Source organism: Alosa alosa, chromosome 2 (assembly GCF_017589495.1).
Source record: "Alosa alosa isolate M-15738 ecotype Scorff River chromosome 2, AALO_Geno_1.1, whole genome shotgun sequence".
Taxonomy (NCBI): domain Eukaryota; kingdom Metazoa; phylum Chordata; class Actinopteri; order Clupeiformes; family Clupeidae; genus Alosa; species Alosa alosa.
This window is the reverse complement of record NC_063190.1, coordinates 816,115-832,183: the sequence shown is the minus strand read 5'-3', so window position 1 is coordinate 832,183 and position 16,069 is coordinate 816,115. Positions and strand designations below refer to the sequence as shown.

The window sequence follows — 16,069 nt, the reverse complement described above, 5'->3', positions numbered from 1 at the left end:
CTCAACACTCGGCCTACTATCCCAGGCACTCGCCTATATTAGCGGAGAGATTTTATTTTCAATTGTCAAAAGTAGTCAAAGCCCATATAATGGTCTCTTCACTAAGTCACACTTGTTTTATATTTACTTTTTAGATTTACTTGAATACTGTGTAATGAAGGCTACCTGGGCCTGAACTTGAAACAAAAATAGGCCTATAATTATTAGCACTAGGCTACTTTTTGTATTGGTTTTATAAGAGGTTTGTGAAATTTGCACCAAAAGTTCTGTATTTTGACTGAAATTGTCTTTGCTTTCTGATTCCTTAAAATCATGGGTGGTAAACAGCATCATTTTCTGGGGCCATGCAAACCTGTAGGCTATTACTACTAGTGTGGAATTATTCTACAATATTCACTCATCATGACCATCCAAGTCAATCTACTGCAGTAATTCCTTTCTCAACCAGTAGAAAATGCAGAACACCTGATTATGCATGGAAAAAAAAAAATAGGCCTTACATTAGTCTACATATCGTCTATCATCTACATATCGTCTACATATCGTCTATTGTCTAAATAATTAATAATTAATCCGATACATAATTAATCTCTATCGTCTACATAACTGCACAGAAACCTGCACTTTGGTATTATGCATCTTTTGCACTTCTGGTTGGATGTCAACTGTATTTCATTGGCTCTGTACCTGTACTCTGCTAAATGATAGTAAAGTTGAATGACCAGCCAGCTGGAATCTGCCAGTCTCTTTGTCTCTCTTCTGCGTGCACAATATGTGTTCCCAATTGGAAGTAGAGTAAGTAAGTAAAGTTAGTTCTGCTACGTGGTGGAGATTGAGAGGACCCAATAATAACCATCCTTGCATGTTGTTGGTGCATTTTGACATTGTAAACGTTCTTGAGGAAAAGTGAAACGCAATTTGCAGTAAAGCTACTAAATGGCTAAATGTTGGTGATCCCTGTCTTTTGGTACCCTACACAGTGTGTGATGCATCTGGTGGGAGCGGCGGCACTGTTAAAAATAATATGTTTATTTTATATAGCGCTTTTTGTCAGACCCAAGGTCGCTTTACATAGTGGAAAGGAAAATACACCAACAACAAAACAAACAAAAACAAAACATCAAAGATAAGCTATGAGTATGGACGTGTTGGGTGTGGAGGAAAAGTGATCATTAAACAAAAATGTCTTGAGATGTGCTTTAAAGGAAGGAAGAGAAGGACAGAGGTTGGGGAAGGGAGTTCCAGAGTTTGGGGGCCAAGGCACTGAAGGACCTGCCACCCAGGGTGGAGAGTCTGGTGCAGTGGATAGCTAAAAGATTGCCATCCTGCAGTCTCTCACTACCACCAACCCCATTGGCCCATTGCATGAAATGTTTTATCCAGCCAAGACTTCATTCTCCAAATGCGGTCAGGATGTGGCATATTAGTCGTGTTGTCTCAATTGAATGTCAAAATAAACCAACATTTGATCACACTAATATGTTTCAAGTGTTCATTAACAAAGAAAGGATGTTTGACTAATTTTAATCCTCTTTTATGTTGTGTGAAGTGATAGTGGCCCAGAGGTGGCTGGTGTTGCCAATTGTTTGGCTTTTCTGTACATGCTGGTTTGCCCAACAACAAATGTGCAGTCTCATTTGTGTTCATGGTAGAATGAAAGTATAGACATTGTTACAGACTAGCAATGTTTATTTAATGATTATACACATATCTCACTCCTATTCACTGTGATCTTGCACACCTAACCCTTACCTTTTTAGTCAGTAATAAGGAAAGGTCATAGATAGATTTCATGAAGATAGCCCTGTTTGGAGTAGGTCATTCTTAGCATCAACCACTGGTATGCCAAACTCTTGACATTATTTTGAAACGATCAACACTTTACCAGACATCTGATCAAAATGTTCAATTATGCCATTATGATTCATGTCAGCAAGCTAAATATGCTATAAGAAGGTGTAAATCTCTCTAGATATTTAGGTGACTCAGAATGACTTTAGGTGACTTAGGTAGGAAAATATAGCAAAATTAAAAACAAATCTAACTTTGTTACATCCATGTTTGTATGATTCAGAGAGATAGCCATGGCTATATTACTATAATATACTGCATGTATGATTATATGCTGTAAAGCAGCATAATTACAATTTTTTTTATACAGTCACAATTCTGCAAAATGCTGCCTGAGGCTCTTCAGGATCTGCTGGGTATCCACATGCTCAGGGAAGGCGTCTTCAGCTTTTTGGGCTGCTGCATAGCTGCTCTGGAGATCGCCAATCTTGAAAAACAAACAAACACAAAAAAACAGTGAAAATGCAGACAGGGTAATTAAGTAGGATAAGGTATAGTATACAGTAGAGCTTACTGCCACTGCATACTGATTTACTGTCTCTCCAGCATAACTGAATTGGAATACTCAAATAATATATATTCAGAGGCCACTATAATCACTTAAACATAATAATAAGGATAATAACAATCTTTATGAAACCGTTTATCAAACAGTTGTAAAATCATACATTTTCAAAATAAAACAAACAAAAACAGTCAAAATATATAAAAGCCACAGAGGTTTAAAAATAAAAAAATAAAAAAAATAAAACAATTAATTATACAGTATAAAAAGCCAAGTGGGTATGATGATTGTTCTGAAACTGAAAAAAATGCACCCATACTGTGCAGATCTACTGTTGTGAAACATGTTGTGAGAATAATTACCTTTTCTGCTAAAGTTGCCAAGTTGTAGTGTGGCTCATAGATATGTGGTGCCAGTGATGCTGCCGTTTGAAGGAAAGCTTTGGACTGTTAGGGGGGAAAAAGTCATCAACAGATGTAGACAAATGCAAAGAACGATTCAAATAAAATCTGCTAAAATGCTTGTTTTATCATTCAGGGGTCAGGGGCCTCTTTTATACAAATGTTGTGTAGAAACCATTCAGTATTTGATCGAAGATTAAATGAACACATAAATAAAACACTGATCATGAAAAAACGGTGGGATTACAAGAGAACTTTTACTTGTCATCAAGAGTTCTAGTATGAATGTAGTCCCCATTTGTTGGAACGAGAATGACTTTCTAGACACATTTCAGTGTTTCCCACAGAATTGGATTGGTAGTGTATAGGTCTAATTGAGTGCCTGTCACAGACGTTCGTGAGGGAACCCTTGCAAATTGCAACTGTAACACAGTCTAAAGGCTGCTGATGTGTGGATGCAATTCATAACGTTTTCTAAATAGTTAAAATAAAGGTTCATCCTTCTCCTTGGGACAAGCACTTTTGAATTTTGGAAAACACTTTTCCACTTCCATTTACATCAGGATTTTGCAAACATTCAGAGTCAATAAAATGAGCCCTTCAACGAATTGACAAGCAGCTGTAAGTAGGCTAAGCATGCTAAATTCGACATCCAAACCGTAGCCTATTCTAACGTTAGCTTTGAGATACTGCTTGATTGCATAACTTAACTTAGTTTAGTCTCTTCAATGTAGCTTATGTTGTGATAAGATCTTAGCAGAGTTAACTTCAATGCAGCAGTTTTGAACAAATTTAAGCATGGTCCGCGATGCTAAAAGCGGTTTAATAGCAATTTAGCCAGGCGTCTTCTATGCAATGCTTCTATGTGGCAACAACAATCCTTCAACAATGCATTGAATATTTTGTTAAATGCACATGCAGAGGAGGGGCAGCACTCTCTGAGAGAGCTTGAGGCGGGGTAAGGAAGTGCTGCGTGCGTAAAAAGCGCAGCTCAATGGCAATGCAAGGATTTGGTCTTATATTTAATTTAAATTAAATTACATTAAATTAAACATAAAATATTTATATGTGGCGGCCGATTTTTATTGTGTGACGCCCCGCCATAGAGTAGTCAATGTATGGGAAACACTGCTCTTGGTTCACTTTACGGCCTATAGCAGTTCTTTAACTGTTTTAACTTCATCAAAAAATGTAACTTATTAGCAGGGGTTCCCAACCGTTTTTTGCAGGTGACCTGATTTTATGTCACAAAACATTGGCACCAATCATTCACAACATCTTTGTTGTAACATCCAGTCAAGACCAGTATTTTAATTTTCCCTAGCAAGCTAATTTGTTTGGCTTTGTTGCTGGCATTTGTTCATCTTTTAGGGGGGGACAAACACCACCGTTTTGGAAGTTGAGGGAGACGTGTCCCCCCTGTCCACCCCCAAATACCGCCACTGCATGTGCAGTGAATATTTGCTACACACCCCAGACTTCAGCAAGATTTTTTTGTTTCAGACAAATGCCTCAGAGGTAGACCTAGGGGCAGTCTTGTCCCAAGTACAGGATGGTATAGAATACCCTGTAACCTTCATTAGTCATAAGCTACTCCCCCATGAAAAGACTTATGCAACCACAGAGAAGGAATGCAGTTAAATGAGCTATGGAGAAACTACAATATTACTTACTGGGTAGAGAGCTCACTTTAGTCACTGACCATGCCCCATTTAAGTGGATGGCCAACAATAAAGACAATCATTCCAGAATATCCCATTGGTTTCTACACCTGCAGGATTTCACATTTACAGTGGAGCACAGAGCGGGGAAGCTGCATGGGAACACTGATGCCACTGATGGTTTGGAGCTGGTGGGGGAGGGGGGGTTGGTAAGGGACCAGTCTGCGATCAGATGAGCGGTATAGTGTTGGATGGGCGGTACTATCTCAGATCAGTGTCCTAGGAAGGTTCTGGGCAGTGTCCTAGGAAGGTTCTAGGATGGCTCTGGTTGCCTCTCACCAGATGCTGGGTTAATCAGGCAATTAGCTTTAAAACTCCGCAGGACAAACCTCAGCAGACTGGCTTGAGCTACCAAAGAGTTGAGCTACTAAGTCTCGGGGCTTAGCCACCCTTTTTTAGAAGTAACCATTCTTTGTTTGCCTGTTATGGAACATTGAAACCCCTTTGTCCAAGTAAAGTGAAATATACATAAAGCGATTGTGCTGCTGGAAGATGCAATGGCTGGAACAGGATGGAGGAACTGAATCTCGAGGACCGACACACCAGGACGACCAGGTGGGCTGGGTGGCTAGGTCCGTGGCAGGGACTGCACTCCCCACTAACGCTGACCTGTCTGTCTCAGTTTCACTGGAACCTCTGTGACTACTCTGTTCCAACTAGTTAACTCACTATTCTGTCTCGCGGCCACAGTGCATCAAAAACTTGTTTTGCCCATATGCCTGTAGGGGCTCCGTGGAATCCCATTGATTTGCTACATAGCTATGCTACATAGGTTCTCACAGTTAAGCATGAAGCACTTCATATCTACGGTCACCGCTTTTTCCACACAATACTGATGAGATTTTACCCATAGGACAACACCATCTCATTCTCTCTCCTCTGTACTTTGAGTCCAGTACCATCTCCAACATGAAATCTCTGTCTCCCTTTTGGTGAAAAATAAATCGAAAAGTACTCACCTGCTCAATGCGACCTTTTCGTAGCTCTAGCACTGCCAGATTATTGTAAGCCTCGGCATGGTCATTGTTGAAAGCTAAAGCCAGCTTGAAACACTGATATGCTAGTGTCAAATCACCTATTCCCTGAGAACAATAAAAAGGCATCAAGTTTGTTTGTTTGCTCTGAGAGAATATGTATACTGACAAGTACATACATTGCTTGAAGATTTACTGCTAAGGATAGTCCAGAAGACGAAAATATGACCTACCACTGCCACATGGCCCAGGTTGTACCAGACGTCAGCTTGCTCTTCATCACTGGACACTAGTGCAAGAGCTCGTTCAAAAGACGACAACGTCATGTCGTACTGTTGTGCATAGAAACAACAGAGGCCCAGGTTGTTATACAGCTGGCAGTTGTATACACCCATCTGCAACAGCCGTCTATAAGAAAGGGAGAGTGAGAAAGAAACACAAAGCTTAATGGTCACCCTGGGAGTACCTACAGTAGATGCATATTTCTCCTTGCATTTAATGTCGTTTGAAATTACCAGGGCTTAGCTGAGGTTATGCCTTTAAAAAAATTACGCTTATTTCCCATGATTCCAGGGAAAATTGGCTTCTTTTCCCGGAATAAAAAAAAGGCTAATTTTCGGAAAAAATATTAATTCTTAGTCTAGATTACAGCCTAGATTCAACGAAAAATCAAATCACAGTTGTCACATGCCTTGCCTTTCTTCCTTCAGTCAATATCAAGTGTGCTCTTGTCTCACACATTGGTGAAGGTCAAGGTGAACTTTATTATCCCACAAGGGGAAATTCATGTCATTACATGTTTTGTCACAACATAATCTTTAAAGATATCACAGACAAAACAGTAAACACTTAAGGGATAATATATAGAACGCCGGTCATTATCGGAAAATAAGTCCCGACAGGGAGAACAGGACCTCCACGCACTAGCGGAAGGGTTTAGCTTCGTCCTGAAGGGACTTATTTTATACACTTTTATTAAGTAGTGAAAGTGGAAATATCCAAGGGGGGCGAATAATTTTTATAGGCACTGTAATAGCGTTCAGGGAGGTCCTAAACATGCTGGGAATTTACCTAAACTATCTTACTTGTGCCTGTCACAGCTAAGACGTGAGGAGTTATTTGAAGCTCAGGGCCACAACAAGGAAAATCAAAAACGAAACGTAAACACAAAATGTCTCAAAAAGAGACACTAGATACAGGCTAATCCAGACCTGGAGAACACTGAAATCATATGCATATTTTTCCATACTGTGTAGGAACCCTGGTGATTTGCTCATCTAAACCTGGAAATAATCAGAAACTGCAAGAATTTACAGTTATAAAGCAACGAGATCATTAAGAAAACTAAAGGCCATGCAGGCCATTTATTTATTAAGTCATGGGGAACTTCAACTCAAGGGGATACCTGTAAAAGCGCAGGGCGATCTCAGACTGGTCTGTGTAAAAGTGGTTGCTGCCTATGCAGGCAATGGCCTCCACATGTGTGTTGTCCTGTTTTAAGACATCTTTATAGTACTCAGTGGCAGATGTAATGTTATTCATCTCCTGAAAACATTGAACACATGAGCATGTTAAAAGTGTGATTGACTGCATAAAACAGCATGACAAAAATAATCTATAGTTAAAAAGTACAGTAACATTCTTCAATAACATACTTCATGAATGCGTGCAATTCCCGTTAGCAGCGTAGCCTCTCCAGGGAAGTGGTCAAGACCTTGTTTAAAGAGGTTTAGGGCTGTTATGGGCTGGTCTAGGCGCTGGTACACCTGTGTAAATAAAAATAATGTATAGGTAATAAAACATAAGAACACAACTAGAATAAAAGATGGCATGTTGCCTTTACTAAGTATAGGTAAGGAAAATTAAGTAACTAAGGCCCCTGTGTGGTTGCCAGGTTGGACTGTTACCTTTGCTAAGTATAAGTATGTGTCAACCATCTCCTGGTGATTGAGGGCAGATCGGAACTGTTTTTCAGCTTCACGATGTAAACCCAGCCTGGAATTATATGGCCGCGAACATATTTGTTTCATTTAAAGATAGCCTCATATTCTTTTATCAAGACCTGCAACATTAGAATATCTCACCTGTAGTAGCATTTACCAAGTTGGACCTTCCACCACCAATCCTTAAACTGAGCATGCTCAGTGGCAAGGGCCGCAAAATCCAGGGCCTTTAATGTAAAATGTTATATTCACTCTTGATGATAGACATTTCAGAATTGGTCAATGTAGTATTTGTGAAAGTATATGTCATACAAAATGTTAAAATGGACTTACATTTTTTACATCATTCTCATGGTGGAAAATATATTCAAACAGGGTCTAACATGAAAAGACAGAACAACAGAAAAGTTAAGAGATTTGGCAATTCAATCAGTTGTTTATCAGATTTGAAGACTGAATTTGAATAAATAAAAATAAGGCCTTCAACATTTGACCTACCTTGGACATATTGGGTTTTTGAGCATATTTCGTCAGGTTGAGCCTAGACAGGTTAATAAATGGCCCATCTAGATTGGTTAGCATGGATGCCTAACACAAAATAAAAAGTTAAAAATTAAAATTAAAAATGAAGAGTTTGATTTCAAAATGCTATATCTCCATTTTTACAAACATTAAGGGCTATATCTAGGTGATCTAAAACACATGGTCACTGGCGAACAGCTTAAACAAATTTCGGGGTTTGTCCAGACCACATTGGGGTTTTTGTTCTTGTTCTGTTTTGTTTTGTTATCAAACATCCGGGCCTGGCGCAAAAAGGCTGGTCTTATGTTTCTTAATCACTCATGGGTGTGTTTTGGGCATAACATCCTTTAAACCAATGAAAATGACATCTGTCATTCTCTTTAACAGCAAGCAGCTCAACTTCAAACAGCGCATCTTCAAACAGCGCAGCAGTATTTTGATAGTCAGCGGCGCATTTGAAGGAATCATATGGCTTTACTAAAACCTAGCAGAGCCTATACGCATCTGCATTCGTCTATTATTTGAACTCATTGGCAAAGTGAAACTAACTTCACCGTGGTGTCATAGTCAACAACAAAACAGTTATACACAGTTAATTACTTTCACTATTGACTGACAATGGGTTACCATCGAAAACATATCCTGAAAAAAGCAACACTTACCCCAATAATATTCAAATGACTGAATAAAAAAACCTGCTTACATCTCGTGAAAAAAACCTGCTTACATCTCGCGTCTTCAGCTGTGCTTCATATGCACCTTTCGCTATAGACCAGGTTTTTCTTGGTCAGTGGCGTAATGCTTTTTAGATAGTGATTTTTAAATAATGCGCTATACCACACCTTAATTGGCGCATTGTTCAATAAAAGAGAAAGCATGGCGAAAAATCGGAGTGTACAATAGGAATAAGCTTTGTGTCGTGATAAGAAAACGCTTTGCGCTGGATCAAAATAGGGCCCTAATGTCATGCTATTGTTTATTTCAGGTAATATCAATCAAATTGCAGTTGTGTTGTTTTGATTGAGTAAATCTATATCAAATAACAATACCCAATTACAGTTCTACTGAAATTACTTGGAAAACAAAATGGGAAAAATTATTTATGAAAATTCATTAAAATGGTGGATATAGCATTTTGAAATCAAACTCTTCAAATGTTTACATTTATGAAGATATTCATATGCTTATGGATCATTCTATAATTCAGGGTACATTTAAAGTGTAGCAAAACAGCTCAACTCTGTCAACTCAAAATGATGGCCCGAGCACCGAAGGGTGCATGGCCCTATTGTTTTTGGAAAGATTATTAGGGCCCGAGCACTGAAGACTCTTCTCTCTGTCTTGCCGTTCAACTCCCTCTTCTCCCCTTCTCTCTCAACTCTCCCTCTCTTGCCTTTTCTCTCTTTAGTATAACACTATATAGTACCATAACAATACTAACCCACTCTATATCTCTCTCTTTCTTCCCCCTTGCCTCACTTGTGAGGTAAACCATTACCAGTCATCAGCCATCCTTGTGTTTGGCCCTCATCGAACCTGAAGTCCCATCCCTATGACTGCCCTACCATCGCCTGTTGCCCTCCCCTTACCCGGACACCTGGCCCATGCAGCCTAATGACCCACTACAACTCCTAATCCCTATGGACAATTCATTCCCTACACGGGACTATTTGAACTTTCTGACACTACATAGGATTCATGCATTATCATACTGGATATGTAACCATCCTACCTCTTTGTAACATATACCTCAGGTGGCTTTAAACACCATGTTCTATTCTCTACACCTAACCTCTTACTTATCATGTATACAGACCTTACTGCCCTGTAACTGACCCTAGGCAGATGGGTCAGGCCCTTGAGTCGTGGATCTGCTCGAGGTTTCTTCCTATATGCATCTCCAATTCTAGGAAGTTTTTTCCCCGCCACTGCTACTCATGGGCTCTCTCTGAACCATGAGACGTGTGTAATGTTTTGGCGCTCTATAAATTAAATTAACTTAAATTAAATTAAACCAGGTTAGATCGGCCTTTTCCTTCTTTTGTCTTGCTGGAGTTTTTTGAAGAGATTGCTTTACCTTTGCTGTTGGACTGTTAGTTGTGGAATTACTATTTTGGGGACAAGTTTTTCAAGTTTTTATTTTTCATGTTTTTTTTTCTTCTGGCGTATAGGAGGTGCTTGAAGTGATTGAAACCTAGAGACTCTGCCTTGAAGACCATTTCTTCCTTCATTCACCTTTCTCCCCTTACACAGTTACAAAAATAAATCAACACTTTAGAATTCAAACCATGAATGCATGTTTTAATAAACCGCAAAACGAAAATAGTAGCAACTCAGTTTTCGAGTTCGAAAACTGACTCAATAAAGATTATTTTTTGGAAAATAACTAAAGGTTAATTTTGGAGATCCGAAATTAACCCTGATTTATAGAATGACCCTTATATCTGTGTTGTTAATGATTAAAAAGTCATTCAATGCAAGTACCGTTCCAAGTCTAACAAATCTCCCAGAGGAACTTGTGACTGGCCGAGCTGTGTGGGCAGTTCGTGGGGTCTTGATGGCTTGCTCCATAGTGCCTGGCCTTCCTGACTGTGTGCTGGGTCTCACAAAGCCAGTAATAGGGCGACCAGACTGGGTCATGGGCCTAAAGTTAAAGGATACATTCCAGTTATGGAAAAGCCAAAATACCTGCTTGATGTTTGATCTTCTAAGAATGGAAAATCCATACAAAACCTGACAGCTGGACTAGGGCCTCCTCCTTGGCTTGTCCCTGGCAGCCTCAGAGATGTTCCTGGCCCTTACAAAGCACATAGAATAATTAACATTTCACAAAAAGTCTTAAGGCCCATACACACAGAGTCCAAAATTATGCAGCCTATTAAACACATGCATTCTTATTAGTCCACACCAAGGACGAAATTCGTTGTGATGAAAAAAAACTTTCGCTACGATAATTTTGCATACAAAGAGCTACAGCATCTACAGCAGTGAATAGATCACACTGCACAGATTTGCATGAAAAAAACCCGACATCCATTCATGGAAATGGAAGTTTTAAGAATAGGCCATTGATTAGGCATCTGGACCAATAGTTGAATGCAGCTCATGATAGGCTATGCTGCTGACAACAGCATTACTGAATGTCCAGGGTTACCACCATCGTAATTTTGCCTCACGTTTCCTGGTGCGTTAACGTTGCTTTATTCTTCATAACTGAAGTAGCCCAATGTGGAACTCTGAAAAACGTTCTGTGGATCTTATAAAGGTAGCTAATAACTGGCAGGCTATCATTATTAGCCTAGTTTTTGCTGTGTGTTGATCATCGCCATACAAGCTGATCAATTTTAACCACTTGTTGCAGCAGTGCGATTTTATCTCATGCTCATTTCTACAGGCTGTCTCTGTATGCCCTCCCGCTCCTTAGCAGATAACTTTTGAAGTAGCCTATGCATGCGTGTGAAATGGTTTTGTGAGTTGTACATGATATAGGCTATGGCCGTTTTATAGCGTGTTGGCGTATAACATTTTGGCATGTAACATTTTAAATGACGCCTTGCCTACCCTACAAGTTGTTAGGCTACACCAGTCCGCCCAAATGGCATACCTCGAGTCCAACATGCGGGAGCAAAAGGTGGTTGCGTGTGTTGTGTATTGGGGTGGATGGGTGCACTGATGAGCCCAACCAACTCCTATGTGTTCCATCAGTGGTTCGACTGCACAATTATCACAATAGCAATAGACAAGGGATGGGAAGGATGGCCGTAAGCTTTAATTTCTCCAGCACTTCTCAAGCCAATGCACGGTTCCATGAATGATCAAAGGCTATAATCTGCTTCAAATCTTGATCATTTTATGGGTTCTCCCTGCTTACTAAAAGTCGCTGTGTGAACCGGCGTGACATGAGCGCAAAATAGAATGAGAATACATTACATTGGGACAAACATTTCACTTACTAGCAACTTGAGCAATGGAACTCTCATCCAGCATCATTTCAGCAATGCCTTCATGATCTACATCCACTTCATCTATATATACCATCTCAGTCAGGGCCCGTGTCTTTAAGCTCCATGCTGCCTGCACAATAAAAACTTCAGTCACACCAACATTTTAAGGTAAACATGTTTACTTGTCTGTTGTCATATACACCTCAGAAGTGAAGGGGGGGATAGAGTTAGATAGAAATGGAGTAAGAGGCAAGGTATAGGATCAACTCCTGAAAACAAGAAGGAAAATAAGTTACATTACCTCGGAGATAGGTAGAGCCGAATCAGACTCCTTGGAGGAGGATGTAAATACAAAAAGAGGATAAACAGATAGAAAGGATATAATGAAAGAAAATAAATGAATACATTTAACCAATCTAGAAAATAATTACGGCATACAGAGAAAGGTAAAAGTGAGATAATGTGAAATAATTCAAATCATGTGCTGAGGGTTTCTTCAAAAAATAAAATATTCAGAATTACAGTGCAAAAAATAAAATCTAACCAAGTGTTATTAATCTAATATTAAGATCAAACAATCTATTTGGTTTTGTTTTTAGTATGAAGAGACTTACCTTGCGCTCTCTCGAAAGATCATTTTGACTTAATTTAAGAACACTTTGACTCATTTTAATGTTTATCAAGACAAATTTACTCAACACACTGGCTGACAAATTTCCTAGTGTTTAGGATAAATTTGCTTAACACACTGGTAGACAAATTTGCTTGTTTTCAGAATGAGATGTCTTAAAAGAAATCTAACTCTTCTTAAATTAAGTCAAATGATTTTATGAGAAAGCGCTAGGTAAGTATATTTATACTGAAAACAATACCAACTAGATTGTCTGATCTTGATATAAGAGTAATAAGACTTGGTTAGATTTGATTAGATACACAGTTTTTGCAGTGTCTAGTATTCACTGCAAAAACTGCTTATCTAACCAAGTGTTATTCATCTTATATCAAGATCAAAAAATCTAGCTAGTATTGTTTTTAGTATTTCTAAAGAGACTTAGCGCTTTCTCATTAAATAATTTCACTTAATTTAATGAGAGTTTGACTTATTTTTAAGACTAACAAATCTGGCTGCCAGTGCATTGAGGAAATGTGGCATGCAACAAAACAAATTTGGCTGCCTGCACTGCAAAAAATAAAATCTCAAGTACTATTAATCTTATATTAAAGGTTGTATCAGCGATAGCGGGGATACATCACTTCTGTTGATGTTCAAACAAAACAGAGAGCTAGCTCATTACTCCCTCCCCCTCCCTCCTGTGCAATTAAAACTCTCCTAAACTCACATCTCGTCGGTTATTGGTTGAAACACTTTATTTTGCCTTTGAGTGGGTTGCCAACCCTAGGAGCCTAGGCTGCCTACAGAGATGCGTTTTTTGACTGCCTGCTTATGGGGCAGACAGCTAGCGGATCGAAAGATTAGATGAATGTGATCATTTATGTTTGGGCCTTTTTTGGGCCTGAAATAGCTGATACAACCTTTAAGGTCAAAAAATCTATTTGGTATTGTTTTTAGTATTACCTAGCACTTAACCTAGCTCTCTCGAAAGATCATTTTGACTTCATTTAAGAAAACTTTTTAAGGAGTCTTATTAAGAGAAATTTACTCAATGCACTGGCAGACAAATTTGCTTTTTTTCATGATGCGACAGCTTAAAAGAAGTCAAACTCTTCTTAAATTAAGTCAAATGATGTGAAGGGAAAGCGCTAGGTAAGTCATTTTATACTGAAAACAGTAGCAACTAGATGTTGTATGCAAATGTCTTGATAAGATGCCTTAAAATTAAAAAAAAGTCAAACTCCTATTAATTTAAGTCAAACTGATCTTAGAAAGAACGCTAGGTACTGTTAGTGTCTTTCTACTAAAAACAATACCAACTAGATTTATTTTAATTTTAATAACTTGCAGTTTTCTCTCAGCTGTGGGTGTAACCTGACCTGTACTAGATAGAGAGATCTACCAAGATGAAGATGGAGAAAAGATAGATAAACAGACAGATAGACAGACAGCAACTGAATGTGATCTTTGGTGAGTGATCAAATCGGAACATAATGATCTAACAAACCCACGTGAGATTAATCTACAAACAAACCCAAGCGCAATTGTTTCCTGATTGGTCACATTTCATAGCTGAAGGCACTATCCCGAAGTCGCCTAACACTTCACCCCACATTTAACTTGTTATAAGAGCTCCATATGGGCGTATGTACAACCAAGGGAGCAGCTGTTGTACTACTGGTTAGCGGTTCGGACTTGTAACCGGAGGGTTGCCTGTTCGAACCCTGACCACTAGGCACGACTGAAGTGCCCTTGAGCAAGGCACCTAACCCCTCACTGCTCCCCGAGCACCGCTGTTATTGCAGGCAGCTCACTGCGCCGGGATTAGTGTGTGCTTCACCTCACTGTGTTCACTGGGTGCTGAGTGTGTTTCACTAATTCACGGATTGGGATAAATGCAGAGACCAAATTTCCCTCACGGGATCAAAAGAGTATATATACTTACTTATACTTATACTATGTATGCAAGCCTAAAATACATTCATTTAAAACATTCAAAACATAGGCTAGCTAGATCTCTACTCTGTTAAAAGTTGAATAGGAGAGGAAATGGCACAAATCCAAACTAACTGATGACCTCAAAAACTACCAGACACTCCTAACCTCCTTCTCAATCAGCATCACTGCTGCTAAGACGGCTTTCTACAATGACAAAATCAACAGCGCAACAGACACTCGAAAACTTCTCAACCTTCAAATAGCTATTAACAAACAAAGTGGCGGCAATCAGCAGTCAATTCTCTACATGCCCACAAAACGCATCAGACTCAGATACTGCACTCCTACAACCTCTAGGGGCTACTGGAACATCTTTTTCAGCATTCGCGACTCTCTCCGAGAGTGTAGTATCTAGACTCCTGACATGTAGCCGTCCTACCACATGCTCGTTGGACCCTATACCTACGAGCCTACTTCAGTCCATCAGCCCGACCATCGCACCAGCTATCACACATGTGATCAATACCTCTCTAACCTCTGGCACATTTCCGACAGCGTTCAAAACGGCCCGGGTAGAAAACTTCTCTCAACCCTGCTTCTCAACCCTGCTCAAGTCGAGAACTACCGCCCTGTCCTGACTCCTGCCTTTCCTATCCAAAGGCATTAAACGAGCAGTCTCCAAACAGGTCTCTGACTTCCTTTCACAGAACAACCTTCTGGATCCAAATCAGTCTGGGTTCAAAAGCGGCCACTCTACCAAACCGGCTCTGCCGTCTGTAACAGAAGCCTTAAAGGAAGCCAGGGCGACCGCTCGGTCATCAGTAGTCATTCTGCTTGACTTATCGGCTGCCTTTGACACAGTTAATCACGCATCCTTCTCTCTATACTCTGTAACATGGGAATCTCCGGTTCTGCTCTCTCCTGGTTTGAATCCTACCTCACAGGACGCTCGTTTAACGTATCATGGCTTTGACAGCCATCTGCACCTCACTATCTCACCACAGGGGTCCCCCAGGGCTCAGTGCTGGGCCCCCTTCTCTTTGCTATCTACACCACCTCCTTGGGACAGATTATCCATTCACATGGCTTCTCACATGGCTTCACGACACGCAGCTCTATTTGTCCTTTCCACCTGATGACCCCTTGGTTTCAGCATGGATCTCGGATTGCCTCTCAGACACATGGATGAAGGCACATCTGAACAGCTGAACCTCTCAAAAACTGAACTGCTGGTCCTCCCATCTTGCTTGAATTTCCCCTGGGGATCAATAAAGTATCTATCTATCTCTATCTCTATCTAAACCTACCATACACCACGACATCAACATCAAATTTGACTCCCGGTCCGTTTCACCTACCAGGACTGCAAGAAATCTAGGAGTTGTTCTCGACAACCAACTAACCTTCTCAGATCATGTTGCCTCAGTCCCCCGGTCGTGAAAATCAGGACTTACTTGACTCAAGATGCTACCCAACTCCTGGTCCAGGCCATAGTCATCTCATGACTTGACAACTGCAACGCCCTCCTGACAAGTCTCCCAGCCTGCACAGTGAAACCCCTTCAGATGATCCAGAACGTGGCGGCGCGCCTGGTCTACAACCAACCCAAAAGGGCACGTTACCCCGCTGCTCATCCAGCTACACTGGCTACCTATGG

General features: G+C 40.1%; 1 protein-coding gene across 4 annotated transcripts in view; it reads right to left on the bottom strand.

Moving 5' to 3' along the window:
- Window positions 1-1,671: 1,671 nt before the first annotated feature.
- ttc8 (tetratricopeptide repeat domain 8) overlaps window positions 1,672-16,069 on the bottom strand; it is a 28,816-nt gene continuing 14,418 nt past the window's right edge. For 2 of the 4 annotated variants that reach the window (XM_048234165.1, XM_048234154.1), the window contains exons 2-15: window positions 12,163-12,192; window positions 11,871-11,991; window positions 10,651-10,714; window positions 10,402-10,561; window positions 7,894-7,983; window positions 7,729-7,773; window positions 7,537-7,622; window positions 7,360-7,447; window positions 7,108-7,218; window positions 6,858-6,997; window positions 5,686-5,860; window positions 5,438-5,560; window positions 2,719-2,802; window positions 1,672-2,278 (exon numbers count right to left, since the gene is read on the bottom strand). In XM_048234165.1, the coding sequence (XP_048090122.1) occupies window positions 2,162-2,278; window positions 2,719-2,802; window positions 5,438-5,560; window positions 5,686-5,860; window positions 6,858-6,997; window positions 7,108-7,218; window positions 7,360-7,447; window positions 7,537-7,622; window positions 7,729-7,773; window positions 7,894-7,983; window positions 10,402-10,561; window positions 10,651-10,714; window positions 11,871-11,991; window positions 12,163-12,192 (1,434 nt within the window). In that variant the 3' untranslated portion in view covers window positions 1,672-2,161. The remainder of the gene's footprint in view (window positions 2,279-2,718; window positions 2,803-5,437; window positions 5,561-5,685; window positions 5,861-6,857; window positions 6,998-7,107; window positions 7,219-7,359; window positions 7,448-7,536; window positions 7,623-7,728; window positions 7,774-7,893; window positions 7,984-10,401; window positions 10,562-10,650; window positions 10,715-11,870; window positions 11,992-12,162; window positions 12,193-16,069) is intronic. The other 2 variants (XM_048234182.1, XM_048234173.1) reach the window with 2 other exon arrangements.